The sequence below is a fragment of the Diadema antillarum genome, unplaced genomic scaffold (assembly GCF_040938485.1).
Source record: "Diadema antillarum isolate AM-2024a unplaced genomic scaffold, OU_Dant_1.0 seq00001455_RagTag, whole genome shotgun sequence".
NCBI classification, from domain to species: Eukaryota; Metazoa; Echinodermata; class Echinoidea; order Diadematoida; family Diadematidae; genus Diadema; species Diadema antillarum.
In genome coordinates, this window is record NW_027272201.1 from 322,346 (window position 1) to 341,799 (window position 19,454).

The following is a 19,454-nucleotide window of genomic DNA, read 5'->3' on the forward strand; positions in this document are numbered from 1 at the left end:
TTTGCGAAAGTAGAAGTAAAATTTACCGCCAAAACATCCCTTTTCCTCTTTCGTAAACTATTTTTACTACAGCCGAGATAAACTTAAAACAAATCAATCATCGATCGCATCACATATATGTTTAACGGTTTTTTTCTTTTCGTTGTTTCTAATTTTAGTTTGAAAATGAGTGCTTTATTTCAAGTTCAACGTGGTTGAAACTTTAATAGCGCAGTGCACTTTTTTAGAGCCCACTACTTTCACTGGGAAAGGTGGTTGTCTTTTAATCAAATGCTGCGTCGGAGTGCAGATGTAAATTCGTATGAACTCAGAAAGATATAGTATAATTATGAGATTAAATCTAGCATTTCTGGCCTATATTTCCAAATGTGGTCACTTTTTTGTTAATACGTTGTATAATTTCATTCATTGCATTTAGATACTCCATTTTAGTCCATCATGTTTGGAAAGTACGATGTACCCTCTTTATGTTTATCTAGGGTATTTGTATATCCGCACCTGTAGCTGTTTGTGACAGTATACGTATACATGATTGTGCTCAGCTATTAAGTAACCTTTTCTATGCCAATGAATCAAATGTGCACAAATCTCACACAAAAACTTATGGACAAGTAATTAATGAGTCACGCAGATGATTGAAATAGCGCGTAAGTGTATAGGGATTCTTCTTCTTTAATGTAATATGAGACGTTTGTGTCTGTGCATACTTTTATGTTTATAAAACGACATAACACAACAAAATTCAACAAACAATTTGTGACCGTGCACCTCAAAACGAACATAAAGTCGCACACACTGATTTTGCATGAGGACTGAAAATAAGTGAAATGGGTCAACCTAGCCGAACTTGACTTTTTCTTATTTTCTTAAAGAGCGGGTCTTCTTTTACATTATGCTTGAATTTGATATTATAAAACGGGCAGGAAAGTGGTTTTTTTTTTAGCAGTTTATCTCGATCACTTTTGGTAGAATAGTGTGATTAGGTGTGTCTATAGAATCCCTTTTTCATTTCTAAAAAACCTTGTCCACATTCTTCACTTTCAACTCTAATTACTTTTGAAAGGATAGTGCTACTGCTTTGAAAGTTGGCATTAAATATGGACAGAATGTGTTAATGAGGCATGCTTAATTTCAGTTTAATCTGATAATTCCTTCATTGTTGTTACTCTGGTGGTTTACTTCCTGTTTTTTGTCCCATTCATCGCACAGCCAGCACGGTTTGGTAAAGATTAAGAGCTTGAATGGACACTGTACTTCAGAGACTCTTTTCTCAGTTCACACTTTTCCTGAGTTTGTGCTTTCTTTCCAATATCTAGATAGGTTAGGAGAGTCCATTTGATTTGAGTTATACATCATTTTAAAGCTTAAAGTCTGCTCTTTCAGATTAATGGTCTTAACTAAAAATTCATATCTGGCGACTTTTTGTTTGTTTTGAGGTGCAGGGTCACATTTAAAGTGGACAGCTGGCAGTCAAGATTCCAATCAGTATTGTAATTACTGTATTGGTATGTGTAATCAATGCATGTCTCCAAGAGACCCAGTTTTACAACAAGGCAGGAAACACTGCAGGGAAATTTAACGGGGGTCATGGCGGTTAACTGTCAAGATGAGATAGTTGGCAGAGCTCAAGTAGCAACGCATAAACTTGCTCTAATCAGCTCACAGAGGTGCAATACAAACTCGTTTCCTGGCATCAACAAGTCTATACGTACACAAGCTCCTTGCAAACACTTGAGAATTTTCATTACGGTGGTGATGGCGCGATAGTGTTTGCGAAAATTCGACACCTCTAAGATTGAATTTCCCTGAAACCTTAACCGGTGAGCGGGTCTATTGATGAAACATTTCTTTTGCCGTAAGAGCGTGAGATGATACCAATAATGATTTCAAAGGAGGGTTAGTGGGTCACTGGACAGTTCTGGACTTTGGTTACCTTGGTCGTTAAATTGACGGAGCTCCCTACACGGGCTTGGGTTGTCATAAGGCGTGACGGGGCACTGGAAGAGGGCGCCCCCTCTGTCAACATTAGGGTCTGCTGTTTGATGTTTTGGCGCCCCGACAAGCATCCTGAATGCAAAGACGTGTGAAGAAAATAAAAGGGGAAGAAAAACATGTAATTAACATAACAGGTAATACACTGACGAAAAACAACAAAACGTAGGCAGGTGACAATCCTGTTTTCTAATAAACTCAGTCTGGATGAAAGGGCAGCTATGATCGTTCGGGTCTGAGGCAATAGTTACGTAGGAAAAGAGGAGAAATTACAAAACTGTTCCTATACTACAGTTCAAAATCATGAACCTCTTGAGACGTTATTGGTCCATCTTGTAAATGTCTCTCAAAATCGTAACTCTACGGTAACCTGCTGCGTCTTGCATCTTAGACCCGTTAGGAAAGAGTGATAACGTGCTTTTATTTTACGTGTGCGTGTTGGAGTATGTGTAGGGTTGTGTGAGTGTATGTGTGGATATGATTATTTTATGTGCCTAAAAAAGTAGTACAGGTAATATAGGTTTTTTCCCGTCTTTTTTCCCTCCAGTAAGTTCTTAAAGTAACTGTTCCGTACAAGCATGAACAGTCTGACAAGAATTGAAAGAGTCGTTCTAGGGGGAGGCGTTAACCAGATTACGCTAATTTGCGTCTCACAGCAATCATCTCGTGTTAATAACTGACAGACAGGAAGACGACCCTTCCCAACGGTGAACACAAACTATCAGAGAACATTATCAGTACAATCTAGGTTATTCGAGGAATGGAATCACTTTCCAGAAAAACGACAAGAACCTAAAGGGGTGCTGTTCGTTATTCCAAAGGTTCGCTATTCCGAAGGTTCGTTATTCCGAAGGGTCGTTAATCCGAAACACGCAAATTCCCTGTACCTAGAAGTTCGTTGATCCGAAAATGAAAAAGGGTTCGTTAATCCAAACATTTGTGGCGTTATTCCGAAGGTTCGTTATTCCGAAGTTTTGGTTAATCCGAAAATAAAATTCGGAACAATGAACCTTCGGAATAACGAATCTTAGGAATAAAGAGCCTTCGGAATAACGAACCTTCGGAATAACGAGCTGTAACCACATAAAGAAAAGCATACTGAAGTGTGCTTGGCATATCCTGGAAAACGTACCAAACGTCGTTTAACTGAGCGCATTACTTGCATAAAGGCACAACATTCTGTGCATTGCAGCCTGCACGTAGTACTAGTACTTTGTAAAGAGAAAGTCGTTAACGAAAATTTATGTGATATAATCAATTGAAGGACATCTACTTCACAGATTGCTATACTATAATCGTGCGTGGAAGTGGAGCATGGAATCATAAAATCCCTTTAGTATAGCTCTTTACATAATACCAATAACGGCTCTTACTTTGGATACGCCGAAACGGAAAGTATGGTACGGGCATAATAAGCATCCATCACACAGAGCAGCTATGGTGAAGACACGTATACAAATGGATCATTTGTTGATAGCAACATAAGAGATGTGTACAACCATGAACCATAGGGGAGTATGAACAGTTCACAAATCAAATGAAGCTAGAATGAGCCACATTTACCATCATGAACAGATTCAGGCATGTCAGGAATCCGCAGGGGGGGGGGGCACAAATCATCTACTAGTACTATCCCATAGTGAGTTTAAGTTCTTTGCGATTTGTGAGGCTGTACGAATTGTCATCAACATTATTGTAAGACATTTCTTTCGTGCTAATATTCAGCTCCTTGGAGCGAAAACCTATGGACATGATCATTGTATACCTGCAATACATTAGCGAGTCTGTAAAATATTGTATTTAGGCAAGGTTGATTGGGACAACGCCATCATATATTGCGCTATACCTTGCAGAGGATCGCAGGCTCAAAACCACTTATTGGCAGTGTCAAGAGCACTAGATTATTTTGCTCTTGCAAGTATCAAGATTTTACCCTGGGTGTGAGATTATGAAGTAACGCCTTTACTTTAAAATGGATGAGAGGTTGTCAGGCACAGTGACTCCGCTTGTGTATAGAGCTCATACGTCTATTATGGGTCCACAGAATCATATTCAAAGGTGTAAAGTAATTTTGTGACAATAAATTATTGTTTGTCTGTTTGTTTGTTTTTCCGTCAGAAAAAACATGCAAATGAAAAGACTTTGAAAATATACAGCGTTTAAAGATATACAATGATAAACATGCACATAGGCTATATGCAAAGGACGAATCGGAGAGAATTTCTCCTTCCTTGCCTTCATGAACTAGGATGGCACCCAATTAAAATCTGTTTTTAATTAGGTCCAAAGCAGCAGCATTGCCCTTGCTGCGATCATAAGATATTCATTAAAATATATCATAAGTTTGCACAACAAAATTGTCGAACCCTCCACAGACCGCACTCTTAGCGAAGAAAGACGTGTTTCCTAATAGCATGTACAGTTATGAAAAGTATGAACAATGTCATATGATCCGACATGTAGCAACTTAGTGTCTATTGTGTACTGTGCAAAAAGTGCAGCTATCACTGTTGTTTTTGTTTCCTGCTGAAATTGTACAGCCTTATCCAGTGCACAGTGTGGAATGGTTTTGATGATATATTGCTGAAGAAAAATTAACTGCAAATGATCTCGACTGCCGAAGAAATCAGGGGCAATAGTGTAAGACGAGAAGATACGTGATATTAAGTTCTTGCCCGACTCACGTTACTGCTTGGTGGGTTGGATTTTCACTCTTTGTGCTGGTATGATGTCCGTGCTAAAGCATTGCCTTATCTCTTACTTATTTCTGTGTGTTTATTCGTTTATTGCCAACACTGTCTTTATCTTTTATCATTGTACTTAATGATACATTTCGACAGAGTGTCTCGGTATATGAACTAACGATGGCATTTCTACCACAGGCCCAACCACGACGATTCATCCAGCTCACCACCTTTGACCAGTACAATGCATTGAGAAAGAGCTGTGTTTATAGAAGGCGCTCGAACTGCCAGCGCAATGGTTACAGTTCGTTATTCTGAAGGTTCATTAATCCGAAAATGCAACAAGGTTCGTTATTCCGATGGTTCACTAATCCGAAAATGAGGAAAGGGTTACCTTATTCCGAAGGTTCGTTAATCAGAAAATGAAAAGGACGGATCGTTATTCGAAAACGAAATAAGATTCGCAATTCCGAAATTTCGATAGAATGCACTTCAATTTTGTTTCGAATCAATGAACCGTATTCAATTTTTCGGATAAACGAGCCTTTGGAATAACGATTCGGATTGACGAACCTTTGGAACAGCAAACCTGGTTTCATTTTCAGTATAACGAACCTTCGGAATTGCGCCACAAATGTTTGGATTAACGAACCCTATTTCATTTTCGGGTTTAACAAACATCTTGCTATAGTAAATTTGTGTGTTTCGGAATAACGAACATTCGGAATAACGAACATCACCGCGGCATCATTATGTATCGTCACATAACCTCTTCAAGTGAGCGTTCGCGGCTCCTCTTAAGCATGATCTGTAAATCAATTCTAATGTCCATTTCCCGTTTCTAACTCCATCTTCTCGAGCAACGCGATGAACAAACTTCTCGTACTCGTTACAAGCGAGGAATTTTTAGTAGTAAAACTTCGGGTGAGGGTAAAACGTCGGACACGTGAGGCCAAAATAATTAATTCATTATCAGCATCATCACCTCATTTGGGGACCGAGGAGTTAATAGATCCTTGCTATGACCATAAAGTACCCCTCTCCCGGTAGAACATGTTAAACGGCTTTGGGAATATCCTCTATTCGTCCGATTTAGCCGGAACTGCCACGGTTCCGTTTTTTCCATGTTCTTTATAATGATATTAACGAATATCATTTATAAAGCGCTTATAACAACGTTTCTATATATCTATCCCTTTCCATCCCCTCCCTCCCCCGCAAAAAAAAAAAAAAAAAATCCTCACCACCACCACGATAATGGCACCTTGACCAAGGAATGGATCCTCATCTTATTGTGTTTGTTCATGATAAAGTATCGACAGATTGCCAGTTAGTAATATTATAGAAATGCAGCCATGTTGACCATGTTGACCATGTTGACTGAATTCGGTATAAGAAAGGTTTACCGTGTTTACAGCCCGTTTTATATAATTATATATATATATATATATATATATATATATATATATTATACCACCAAAAGTAGGGGGAGGGGTAGGTATGGGCAATCCCTCATAGTTATGTTGGAATCAAGCACGTGACTGAATAATAAAAACATCAGTGCCACTATTAACAACAACAGCAACAACAGCAACAACAGTAACAACAACAACAACAACAACAACAGACGTTCGAACTTTGATGAGCAATGCTAGAGTCATGCAGCCAAAGAGCATGCAGACGACAGCATGACAGATTGCCACAACTGGCGGGAAAGAAAAACCAAAAGAAACAAACAACTAATGAAATAAAAGTCACTAAATGTTTCACGCACGTTTGATTCGTGATACACAAGAGACCTATTTACAATCTCACATAGCCTTTTTTTCACTTTTATACGGAGTAAAACTAACTTTCATTGCAACGAACCGTCTGCTATGTGTTTCCCGCTCGCTGCTCAGTAGTAGGTTGCATAAGATATAATTATACTACTGACATGAAATAAGGAAATGCTTCTCCGAATCATGTTTCGACCCGTGGTTGCACTGTGCAGCAGTCAGAATAGTCTTAAATCCGCTGGGATCACGGGTGCTGTACGCTAAGTTGTTCGATAAAACTGATTTTTCTTTGCGAGCTTTTTATACTAAACTTCACAATTTATGGCATCGATGTTTTTTCTGTACGTGACTCGACATCGGATTGGAGAGGGTATACCGGAGGTCGACTTGTGTCTGGAATCGTTATTACGCCGCCAAGAATAGGTCCGTACTTGCCCGATATGTCAAAAGTTCAAACCACACAGAGCTATATACGCAACTATATATGGTGCATGTCATTATATCCATCAATCAATCACTCTTTCCTTAACAATACAAAACGTTATATCCATCAATCAATCATTCTATCCTTAACAATACAAAACAAAGTAGCTGAGATCAGTTTTATTCGAGATGAATGTTGGGCCACTCCTTATGCCATTTTGTGCATCTCTTCAACATGGACAAATTTTACAGTGGACCCCCGTTTGTTTCCACTCGATTTTTTTTTATAGATTATAAATAATGTAACAAGTTTGATTTGGAACTATAATGTTTTCAATAATTATTCGTTAATTACCTTTATACTTTTCAGCTTACTTTCAATCAATGTGTAGTCAAGATCAATGTATGTTTCTTACTATGATCTGTGGAAGAAAACTGAAAAAAAAGGAAAATTGAATTGAACATTATTATGAAATTTCTTTATGGAAACATGCATGAAGTAAAGGGAATGCTGCCTTTATCCGGCCTGATTATAGGAGCAGAAAATTAATTCATTTTGTTGTAATGTGGGGTGATTATGTAATATTCTCGAGACCTATTATGTCTTTAAAGTTCAACTGCTATTACGAGTTATTCTTAACTACCTCTGATTTGCATGTACTCGTACGTACTCAAGATCATTTGTGATTTTTCTTCTATTATTTTATGTGAAGAAGGAAATGAAATAGATTGAATTGAATTGAATGGAACTGAACTGAATTGAAATGAATTGAATTGAAATGAAACATCTCAACTACGCTCAGGATTGGGATACCTAAGTTATCTTTGCGAATGCAAGCTACCGTAAATTTATATTCTTCAGATAAATCCATATTCACCTTTTTGACCTTGACAGATGTCAAACGTGATAACCTCTTGGTTTTAGAATGACATGGCTGGGGGCGTATGCAGCACGAAGACATAAGTACTCAAAATTGATTTCAAAGGCCTATTTATTTATTTATTCATTCATGTTTTCTTTTTTCTTTTAAAAATACAGGGTAGGCACATTCATTTTGCTAACTTCTTTGCAGTGGTGCCTTATATACACGAAATAGAATGACAAATGATAATATAAATAGAATGACAAAATAGAATAACAAGTAGAAATATGATTCACAGAAATAAAAAAATGTACAAGGTTGGAGTTCTTCGGAATAGAAACAAAGGTCTTCAGTTCAGTTCAGTTCAGTTTTTATTTCTGCATTTCAAAATCAATACAAATCAACAAATCAACAAGATACTTACATAGTCATTTACACAGCTAATATTCGTAACGTTTGGATCTTACATACATTTTCTTTTTTTTTTTTTTTCAAGAACGAATATCATATATGAAAGGAAGCAATAGGAAATGATAAAAATGAAATGCAGGGGACCATCATCATAAGCTAAGCTTGACGAGGATGATGGCCCCAGGAAAAGAGATACATAAAGAAAATCTTGCCACTCACTGAGTGGGGGGTAATTGTGCAATGGGCTCAACGAAGAGATACATAAAGAAAATCTTGCCACTCACTGAGTGGGAAGTAATTGTGCGAAGGGCGTGCGGTGCAGTGCGGTGTGCATTGTGTTGGGATGAATCTTGGTTTGTACGTTGAGTGTTATTTTGTGTATCAGTGTGATGAGGTGAATGTTACTTCAGTTATGGCCGTGAACTCATTGTTTAGGGTGTTTGTTGACCAGGTGGTATGAATAATTATGTGTCAGAAGTATACTGGATTATGAGGGTGTTTTTTAGTTCTCGTTTGAAAATGTTCAACGACGTACGTTGTTTTAAATTAGGGGGTAAAGAATTCCAAATATCTGGTCCATTGTGCTTTAATGATTTTTGAGCTAAAATGATTCTGGGGTTTTCGAGATGGTAATCGGACGACTGACGTGTTGGATATGAATGAACGGTGAAATTTGGAGTGAAGAAGCCATCAAAAATTTTTGGAAGACAATTAAATGTATATTTATACATAAAAACAGCAGTTTGAAAGGTGTGAAGATCCTCAATTTTCAATGTTTTTAGTTGACGAAATAGGGGATTGGATGGGGATAAGTAACGGGAATTGGTAATCAAACGTACAGCACGTTTTTGGAGAGTAAAAATTGGATTAATTTTAGTTGAGCCACAGTTTCCCCAAGCGATATTGCAGTATGTGATATGTGGTAAGATCAATGCATTGTATAGAATAGTCAGGGAATTTTGAGAAATGAAGTTTTTCAGTCGATATAAAATTCCTACAGTTCTTGAGACAGACGTGTGGATATTATGAATGTGATCGTTCCAAGTTAAACTCGAGTCAATTGTGATTCCTAAGAATTTAGTAAATCTTACTTCAGTTAAAGATAATCCATCAATATTGATATTATAACTGCTGTTAATGTTCTGTGAAGCAGTAGGTTTGAAACGTATAAAATTTGTTTTAGAGACATTAAGGGATAATTTATTACATATAAACCATCGGGAGACTTTGTCTATTTCCGTGTTCAGAGTATTAAACAGTGTTTCAAGGTTCTCATGGGAGTAAAAAATATTAGTATCATCCGCAAAAAGTATAAATTTAAGAGTTTTTGATGTATTTATTATATCATTAATATATACAAGGAACAGTAGGGGGCCAAGAATTGATCCCTGGGGAACACCACATACAATATTAGAATTCGGAGATTTAGATGACTTAAATAGTACATATTGCTTTCTGTTGGATAAATAATCAATAATCCAAGAAAGTGCTAAACCACGAATACCATATCTTTTTAATTTGTAAATTAATATATCATGATCTATGGTATCAAAAGCCTTTGATAAATCCATGAAAATTCCTATCAAATGTTTTTTATTTGCAAAAGATTCAGTAATCTTATCTAACAATTGAATTATAGCTAAATCGGTGGAATGGCCCTTTCTAAATCCAAACTGATTAGGTATAAGTAGGTCATTTACATGAAGAAAAATGTACAGGCGTTTATGAATAATTTTTTTCCAGAATTTTAGAAATACTAGGTAATAACGATATTCGTCAAAATGTGATGAAGTGATGCTGTGTATTGCGAATAAGGCTTTAAAAGGTGGTGATAATAAAAAAAAAATTGTACGGCGTAGGCTATCCTTGATAACGAAAGCCGTCCTCCCTTCCTCGCCTTCTTCCAGACTTATATATATATATATATATATATATATATATATGCCACTCAAATATTGACATCTGATACTTTGGTGCCCCCACACAGAAAAAATATCAAAAGTGCGTGGTCCAAAATTAAAACAACCATGACAATCCACTTTAAATCTTAGCGGAACGATTGTGCAATAGCAAACTAAAGCCATTTTGAAATTGAAATTTGAAATGAAATTCATTTACCCAAAAAGCGATAACAAACATGAAATATTGAACAAACAAAGGACATTACAGCATGATTCCAGTGACTGATTACAGTCTGGATGGACCTTGAGTGCTTATCTGATTGTGTTCTCTCTTAAAGCACAAATGCATTCCTTTTTTAAACAACAATTTGTTTTCCAACCTGCACGAAACTCCTTAAAATGACGATTCAACGTAATGGCAACCTGAACTTGTTTTTTGCTAAGCATTGATCTGTTACCCATTGCTGTCAGGTTTGTTTCTCGTTCATCATGGGTCTGAAAAACAAGCGCAACTTTCGAATTCCATAACTGAATTCTAATCCCAAACTTTTATTCATATGAAACTATGCACTGCTCTCCATTGAGTGCGATATTATTGTACTCTATCAATCACCGTCAATTTCAACTTAGGAATGGATTTTTTTTCAACGTATAGATGGCTGCCCTTCCGTATGTTTGTACTTTGGCTTTAATCATTTTGGGTACACTGTATAATAGTCACCAAAGAGTGGTACGCCGGCCTTGATGACTCACATCAAGTTGGAAAGCGCAAAGTTTGGTTTGACTTTGGCAGGATTGTTGACACGATTTGACGTTTGTCATTGCCAATTGCAATCTGCGGCAGGAAGACGCAGAATATCGCATTTCCGCATTTTTCATTTCGAAGTGGGACCGCTCAGCTGTGGACCAATCGCACGTGCGACCTTGAGCGAGAGAAGGTGAATGCGAAACAACACAAAACAAAACAAAGCAAAGCTGGTTTCTCTCCCAACCACAGAATGTCATTATTGCTCCACAAAGTGGCCACTTTGATAGAAAGTAAACGTATGAAATTGAAGTTGAGTAGGAGTTCCTTTGTAAAGCTCCTGAGTGGGGACTTATCACAAAAGGCACGCACGAAACTTGCTCACTTTACTCTCCTGATTCAATGTATACCCTCGATGAATCAAATCGGACGTATCCTCCTGGCATTCAAATTGTTACCATGGTTACAGCCTGGACCAGGGAAAAAGTCCGCGTTGAAAAGAACATCTTCCAGGCAATGGTGCCAGCGGGCTATGTGACACGATTCGTTACCGTCAGTCCGAGCTGAGGTTGACTTTCAAAAACGTTACAATTGCTTCCTTGAGCAGAGAGAATAGAGAGGGGAAAAAAGAAACTTTGTATCACGGTCAGTCAACCCTAAATTGGCCACGACTTTCAATATTCTATTGACATGGCAGAACTCAAACCTGCCCGCGGTAATGCCAGGGTTTTAAAAAAATGACAATAACCTTTAAGTTTACTTTTGGAAACTGATGCTAATCCGTGCTGAAGCTCGTTGACTTGCGGAGATTGCCTCTCGACGAATTAATTCTGTGATAACAGAGCTTTCATCAGAGAGCTGTCGGGTGATTGATGAATAGTCTGAACGAGCAGAAAAGAATACGTATAAGGCGGTGAATTAAAGGGTGTGTACAGTTCTGGTTGAGATGAGGATTTAGCTTTTAACGTTTTGCGAGATACGTATTTAGAAACCACTCAATGAGATGCCAAAGACACTGGCAATTCTCAGCGGTATCAAAAGTTGATTTGATGAAAATCGGTTTTAATATCCAAAAACAAGGTGAAACAAAGAGATCCTAATAAAAGGCGTGGCCTGTCGCCCTTTAATATTATCATCGCTTTTTTGGATATCTCAGTTATTTGAAAACCAATTTTCATCAAATAAACGTTGAATTCTTCTTAAAATTACATGCTCGTTCATATTTCATAAGAGGTTTCTCATTATCTCACTTAGGAATGTTCAAAACATGAATCCCCACCTCAACTAGTACTGTACAGTCCCTTTAAGGCAAGGGGGTTGGAAGTGAAAGAAGAGGAGGTGTTGCGAAGAACAAGAAGAAGGGGGAAAAAAAGAAAAGGGAAAGAAAGCCAGAAGGAAGGAAAGCAGATAAACAGAACACCAAAACGAGAAATTGAAATGAAATGTTGAAAAATAGGACAACAAATATGACAACAGAATGAATTCGAAGAAATAAAGAGAGGAAAAAGACAGAGATTTAAAAAAAAGCGATCAATTTCTTTCCGTTAGGATTTTTTTTTTTCTAAGAACCCCATCGTTACAAAAATAAATGATAACGTAAAGAAAACAACTTTTCATCGATATTGATGTAATGATATATTAACATGAAATAATATATCAAAACAAGACCACTATTTCCAGCAGAACTCTTGGAATTTAAAGGACCGGACGCGCAGATATAGGCCTACTAAATTGCGATCGCTGATAACCGCGCTAATTATTGTCGTGCCCCGGAACTGTTTGGCGCGATGCCACATCCGGGTGACTAAGAGCCAATCATGAGTCGGTCGTGACCTACTAACTTTTCCTTGATATTCGCACGCATTTGTGCATGCATTATGCATTTGATTGACTCTTCACTATATTGCTAGCAACCCCCGCTGCATGTGCACATGTGCATGCGCACAGCATTGAGTAATGATCATGCCCTTTGTTGCAATTCACATAACCATGATATTTTTGGTCCTTTTTTCTGCATCTATTCACCCTTTGGAATCGTTGAGAGGCCTTTATGACGTAGTGGATAAGATCATTGACGCTCAGTCTTGAGTTCTGTGGTTGGAGTTCCCTGTTGCTGCACTGGTTGTGTTGAATAAGCAATCCACTTTCGATATCCTCGTCATTTACTCCAACGGAGGAGACTTAAAGGGGTCGTATAGTTTTGGTTGAGACCTAATTGAGGTTTCTGACATTTTTTGGTGAGATAATGAGAAACCTCTTATGAAATATGAAAGAGCATGTAATTCTATGAGGAATTCAACGTTTATTTGATGAAAATTGGTTTTGAAATGGCTGAGATATCCAAAAACAGAGCGATTCTAATAAAGTGTGGGACCCACACTTTATTACGATCGCTTTGCTTTACTTTGTTTTTGGATGTTTCAGTCATTCCAAACCCGATTTTCATCAAATAAACTTTGAATTCCTCTTAAAATGGTATGCTCTGCTCTATATCATAAGTGTTTTCTTGGTATCTCGCAAAAAAGTTAAAAGCCCAATTCTCATCTCCACAAATACTGTACCATCCCTTTAACCATTGTGTGCTTTGGTTGCCAATTAGCACAGAAAGCTCATAGCGTCGTACGCACGTCCTTGCGGTTGATCGCTCTTAAGCAACTAAGACCACCTAAAAAATCAGTCCCCGCGTAACCTTAAATTGAAGCTAGTAAGGTGTTGTCGTACTCATCTCTTACAATCACAGAACTGCATGGTCAGCTCTGTGTAGCTCGAGATAACCTTGTTATCATCTTGATTATCCCATAAACCCGTATATACAACAAAGATCTGATAAAGAGACATAATAAAACTTGAGATTTGATTCACGATCGTAATCCCGCTATTTCGTCTGTGTGAATGCGGCTAAGATATTACCCAAATTCGTATTACTCTGTTTAACAGCACTACAGAATGATATAACGTGTGGTCCCATGTTAAAGTATAATATGATAACACGAACATACATGGACTTTATTTTGAGAGAAATGATGGCAAGGGCCGTGTGAAAACATGAAAATCGAAAGTTGGGTTTGAAATTTTATGCCGTTAAAGAGCAATAACATAATTCATATCTTTTTTCCAAAAATAGTGCAATCACATGTGATAAATACCCCGAAGCATCGATTTCTCAAGTCACTGCACTATAGACCCTTCGGGTTGGGTATAAAGTGCGCTTACTATTAAACGATGAATCCGGTGAGAAAAATCGGCGCTTGCCAATCTTCTCGCGATATAAATCCAGACAACTGAAACTCGAGTGTACTCAAAGAGGTATCACACACCTCCTTGGAAAACTGGTTAAATCCGCGTCACATCCGTGAGAGCAGACATCGGAACTGAATGTGGGTTGTTGTTGTTGTCCTTTTTGAGCATTTCTAGCACGATTACGCTAACTGTACATGTGTATAATCGGTTTTCTTTTTCTTCCGACGGTCGAATCCCGATAATCGATTTACAGGTGAAGGTAATAAATACAGGCCTATTTATACAACGCAGTTAACGTAAGGTACCGAATAGGTAGAAGAGCGGCTCGGGGTTGCAACCCATTATCATCCACCCAAGTAGTACCTACCTGTTGCTGCAATAGCATAATACAGAAATGGCTGAAGCTATTGGCATACAGTGGGAACGTTGTTTCCCGTCTCAGCAATGATATTTTCTCTTTCTGCCAACTCATGCGATTTGTTGTTGTTGTTGTTGTTGTTGTTGTTGTTGTTGTTGCTGTTGGTGGTGGTGGTGGTGGTGGTGGTGGTGTTGTTGTTGTTGTTCCTGCTGCTGCTGCTGATGTTGTTGTTGTTGTTGCTGCTGCTGCTGCATGTATGTGTCCCTCTTCGACTTGAGCTATACCTACTTTACAGGGAAAACGGACGGACTGTCTGCTGATTGGTATCAACCCGGACTCCCGGAGAGGGGTCATTCCACGAGACCGACACCCACGAGTCATACAGCTCACGAGTTCGACATTGAGAAAAGGTCCATGAGTCGTACAGCCCATCAGTTTGACACTTATTGGCAAATAATACCTATGAGTTCGACACTAATAAGTAAAAACAGCCCACGAGTTTGACAGATATATACAGCACGGGGCCTGATGTGTCGGTCTCGTGGACCTTGTTTGCTTATTGTCGAAACTCATAGGCCTTGTTTGCTTATTGTCGAAATCATGGGCTGTATGACTCGTGGGCTGTATACCTTGCAGGTTGTATGACTCGTGGGCTGTATACCTCGTAGGCTGTAGGACTCATGGGCTGTGTGACTCGTGGGCTGTATGACCCGTGGGTGTCGGTCTCGCGACGTGCGCCCCTTAGAGCGAGGCAAATTACACATTTCTCAGACAAGGAGGAAACCATGTTTATCTTAAATTTTGTCCACATCGTATGCCCAGGATACGAAACTTCCACCGCACCTGAAGGGAGCTATTGGACCGAAGCCATTGGAGGGTGCGGTCGAAAGTGGCTGGGTTTAAAGGGAATTCCGTACGTATTCAAAGTAAATTTGATAGTAAACAGTAAAATCGTTTATGCACAAGGGTGAAAATTTCATCAAAATTCCGGAAAGAATTAAGGAAGTTACGACATTGTGAAGTTCAGCTCATTTTCAGAAGACACTTCCCCGACAGTCAATTCTAATGTGCAAAAGAGTTGATGATGTAATTCCCTGACAACTTTTCACAAATAGTTTGTACACAAAACCTTGACATGTCCAGTTTTGTTGTGTTTTGTTTGTTTTGCTTTGTTTTTTGATCAAATACATTCATTATTCTGAAGTTATTCATCCAGACATGATATAATGTTTTTCAAATTCATGGTAGAAACATTAAATTTTCGTCGATTCTTTGAACATGATCAATGGAAAAATGGGAGGTGATCACTCAATATGCATATTCACATCAACTGTTCGAAAACCGTTTGGTCAAAAAAATATAGAAACTACACAATATCCTAACTTCTTACATTTCATCCGTGTTTATGTCAAATTTTCACTGCTCTGCGTTCTCTAAAGAGATACAATTCATGACAAAGAAATGTAATACATGGAGAGTGAGGAGAAATCAATGTCGTTTTATTGTAAGGTAATGGATGTTGCAGGCTTCCTTGTCACATCCTCTTAGAACAGGAAAAACGTATGGGTTCAGGTGAAGTACGCTATCTTCAGATTTCCTTTTCAACCAAGTATGTTCATTGCCTCTCATGTTGTGATAATAGGTGAACCTCTAGACGTTGATTATCTTTAAAAAAAAGAAACCAATATTATGGTTGAAGTGCCATTCTGTAGGACACATAGTGGCGACCCGGGTAGGCGTTTGACGGAGAATTCAACACCTTTAATTGTATTTAATGAAAGCACTTGTGAATGAAACTGTAATGGATAGACAATAGAACAGAAACCATAAATGCACAAGAGTTCTGGTATTAAGTGAGTAAAATGTTTTCTTTGAAAATGGGTCTCTCTTAAACTCGTAGCCCTTAACCATGGATTCACCTATACCTAATGCTCCGTTGCATTTATTGTTTGAAACCATGAAGGTGACATTTCCATAAGAATGTTCAAGGAGTTGATCAGATTACGCTCAAGATATTTAACGGAAGAAAAAAAAGTCAGAATACATGTATGTAGATGCGTTGTACGGGAAGTCAAATACGAGGATTTAGTCGTATAATATCACTTTCCTGATAATCACAGTCTAGGATTCCGTGAAACGTGTTGTTGCTTCCTATTTTTATCAGTATTGGGTTTTTTAGTCCTTTCGTAGAAGCTGAATAACTTCCTGGCTATTAACCGAACAGCACTTCTTCTAAATTTCTTGCTAATTGGGCTAATCTGTACATATCTTTTTCTCTCTCACAAGGGGATATTTTGACGTCTCAACCTTGCTCTTACCAACATGAGTATGGTTGAGAAGCACTTAATATGTTATGGATTATACTTTTAGCACAATAATCTTATTTCTTTTTCTTTCTTTTTTTTCTTTCTTTTTATTTTTTTTGGAGGGGGTCATTAAAGTCATGAAAAGTCAAACGTGTTACACCAACAACCTTGAAACTCCTTAACCCCCCCCCCCCCAAAAAAAAAGTCCCTAACTGTGCGAAAAAAACAACATCGAAATTGAAATTTCTTAATTGGAAATATCCCCAAATCGAAAACCCGTTTTCATTGACATAGCGAAACAAGTCAAATATGATACAACTATGTGATGACACCTTGAGAAAACTTGATAAAGTTTAACATAATAAGTTATAGTGTTTTCAGATGACGTTAAAAATGTGTGTCGACAGATTTGTGATGGTGACTTATTTTACTCGTCATTATTTGCTGGTCAGATTTTCATCAAACAACTTTGCCCACTGACGGCCTTGGTTGGGTGTATAAGCCATCTGCATGCAAAAATATTCTGCAGTTATAAAGTCAATAGTGCTTGTTAATCTCTACTATGTTTTATTGTTTGTTTGCTTGATTCTTTATTTATTTACCGTGAAATCCTCCCAATGTCATCGTGTACAGTACAGATAAACTTTTTTTCTCCCATTTTTTACAACAGGGATGGTTTGTGATATCACTGGCCTCTTTTTCGCCTTTTTCTTCTGCTTTCATTATTTTCCCATTACCCTGCAGTACCTCTTTTTTGTCATGGTTCTTTGTAATACGCTACTGTGATTGTCACAGGGGGAGATGAGGGCAAAAAAAAAATCATCGAACGCATATAACCCATCTGCTTATGATAAACCGAGATGTCGTGGTCAATAATATTCTCTTTGAAATATAGATAATGGATGGGAGACCTGGGGACAGGGGGAATATGATGAACTCTGACTCAAGACATCGGGCCTAATGGCGTGTAAAACTTCGATTTACCGGCTGCTCCCTAATGACTGTTCGGTATAAAGTGAGATATCGACAGCCTGGTAATACATCAACTCATATTCTGCAAATTCTTTTGTCTGCATGCTTGGCTCCAAGAACATAACTTCCTTTACTCATATACCGTGGAGATTATAGATTATGCCATCTGTTATATGTTTTTCATAGGAAGAACAGGAATCGCGAGTGTGACACGCACACACGATGGAACACACACACAAACACACAGGGTGGGTGCTTTTATCATAATACTGCACTCTGAAGAAACAGAACTCAGTCAGTATCCAGATTCAGGTGTGAACCGCAATGAGGCAAATGTTCGTGACAGTCATGGGGGGGGGGGGGGAGGAGAGAGGGGAGAGGAAGAGGGGGGGGGGGGAGGGAGATGGAGAGTGGAGGTATCACTTGCCCATCATAAGATTGGGAATAATATCATGACCAGAGTCTGGAATTTTAGAACGATTAGGACAACGGGGGCTTTATTCAGTAAGTAAATTAAGTACAGGCTTTGTTCACATCACGACTTATTACATTGGACTTTTTAGTAATCATAGTAATATGTTCATCGGGTAGTTCATAGACACTGATGTTGATGGAGGAGCAATGTTCTTTACACCTAAGAACATAATCTAAGAAAAACTGCAGAGTATACCGTCAGATAACATGAATAAGCATAGATTATGATAATAATCAATTTTGGTTGCAATTATTGTTATGATGATTATCATTATAACTATGATCTCTTGACTATTATCATTATCATTATCATTGTTATGTAATTTGTTATCTTTATCTTCAATTCAATTCAATTAAATTCAATCACTGTTTATTTCCAATCATCGAAAATCAAAAAACATAGTACAAAGTATACATGTGATGAAATAATATTGTTCAAACGTTTACAAAAGGTTCATGTAATATATATACGAGACAAATTATAGAACAACATATAACATGTACAGTATTCATTACTATTATCATTATAACATTCATCGCTTTTAATCTCAGCATAGCTCTCCTTGTATTATAGGCCTTATACATTTGTTGTTGTTGTTGTTGTTGCTGTCACTTCAGTTCTTTATTTCTTTCTTCTTTCTTCTTTTTTTTTTTCTCTCCGATGAGGTACCAATTTGAGATGAGTTTGGTTTTTGTTTTACGGTAATCTTATCGAAACCGAAACGAACACACTTCCAAGGGTCATCCCCAACAATCGTACAAACAATTTCAGAAGTAAAGATTCTCTCGATTTGTTTCCTTTACAAAACTCTAGAGCAATCATTTATTCATACCGAGTAGTGACAACATCAATTGTGTTGATACTGTGTTTGTTTGCACTTCTGACAAAACAAAGTGGGAAGCTGTCGCGTATGATAATTCAAGTTATGCAGACTGGCATCATAACTCTTCGATTCGGTCTGATTTTACGCGCACATTTTTCATAATCATGATTAGTATTATGCCATGGCTTTTTAGTCCTGCACAGCTGATCTTATAGCTCGTCCGTGGATTGGTATACAGCAAGGCGCTTGCCCATTTCATGTGATATGCGCGGAGCTTGTACATGACCGCGTGATGACTCCAAACCTGTGTTACAAACTTCGTTCTGTTCTGCATGTCTTGCTGGTCGCATGTTTTCGTTGATGTATTTTACCCCTCTGAAGTTTGCCGAGAGTTGAACCCCAATCCTATACCAGTGTCCTTTCACCTACCCGGATCAAGAATCTAGACGAGGTTTTCATCCGCCTTGCTTTGGGGAAACACCT

The 19,454-nt window shown here is 38.0% G+C and overlaps 1 protein-coding gene across 1 annotated transcript in view; it reads right to left on the bottom strand.

Annotated features, from left to right (window-relative positions):
• The window catches only part of LOC139709632 (integrin alpha-8-like), a 67,981-nt gene that overhangs the window by 38,286 nt on the left and 10,241 nt on the right, over positions 1 to 19,454 (bottom strand). The window contains exon 2 of the mRNA XM_071621591.1: positions 1,934 to 2,067. Coding sequence (XP_071477692.1) covers positions 1,934 to 2,067 — 134 coding nt within the window. The remainder of the gene's footprint in view (positions 1 to 1,933; positions 2,068 to 19,454) is intronic.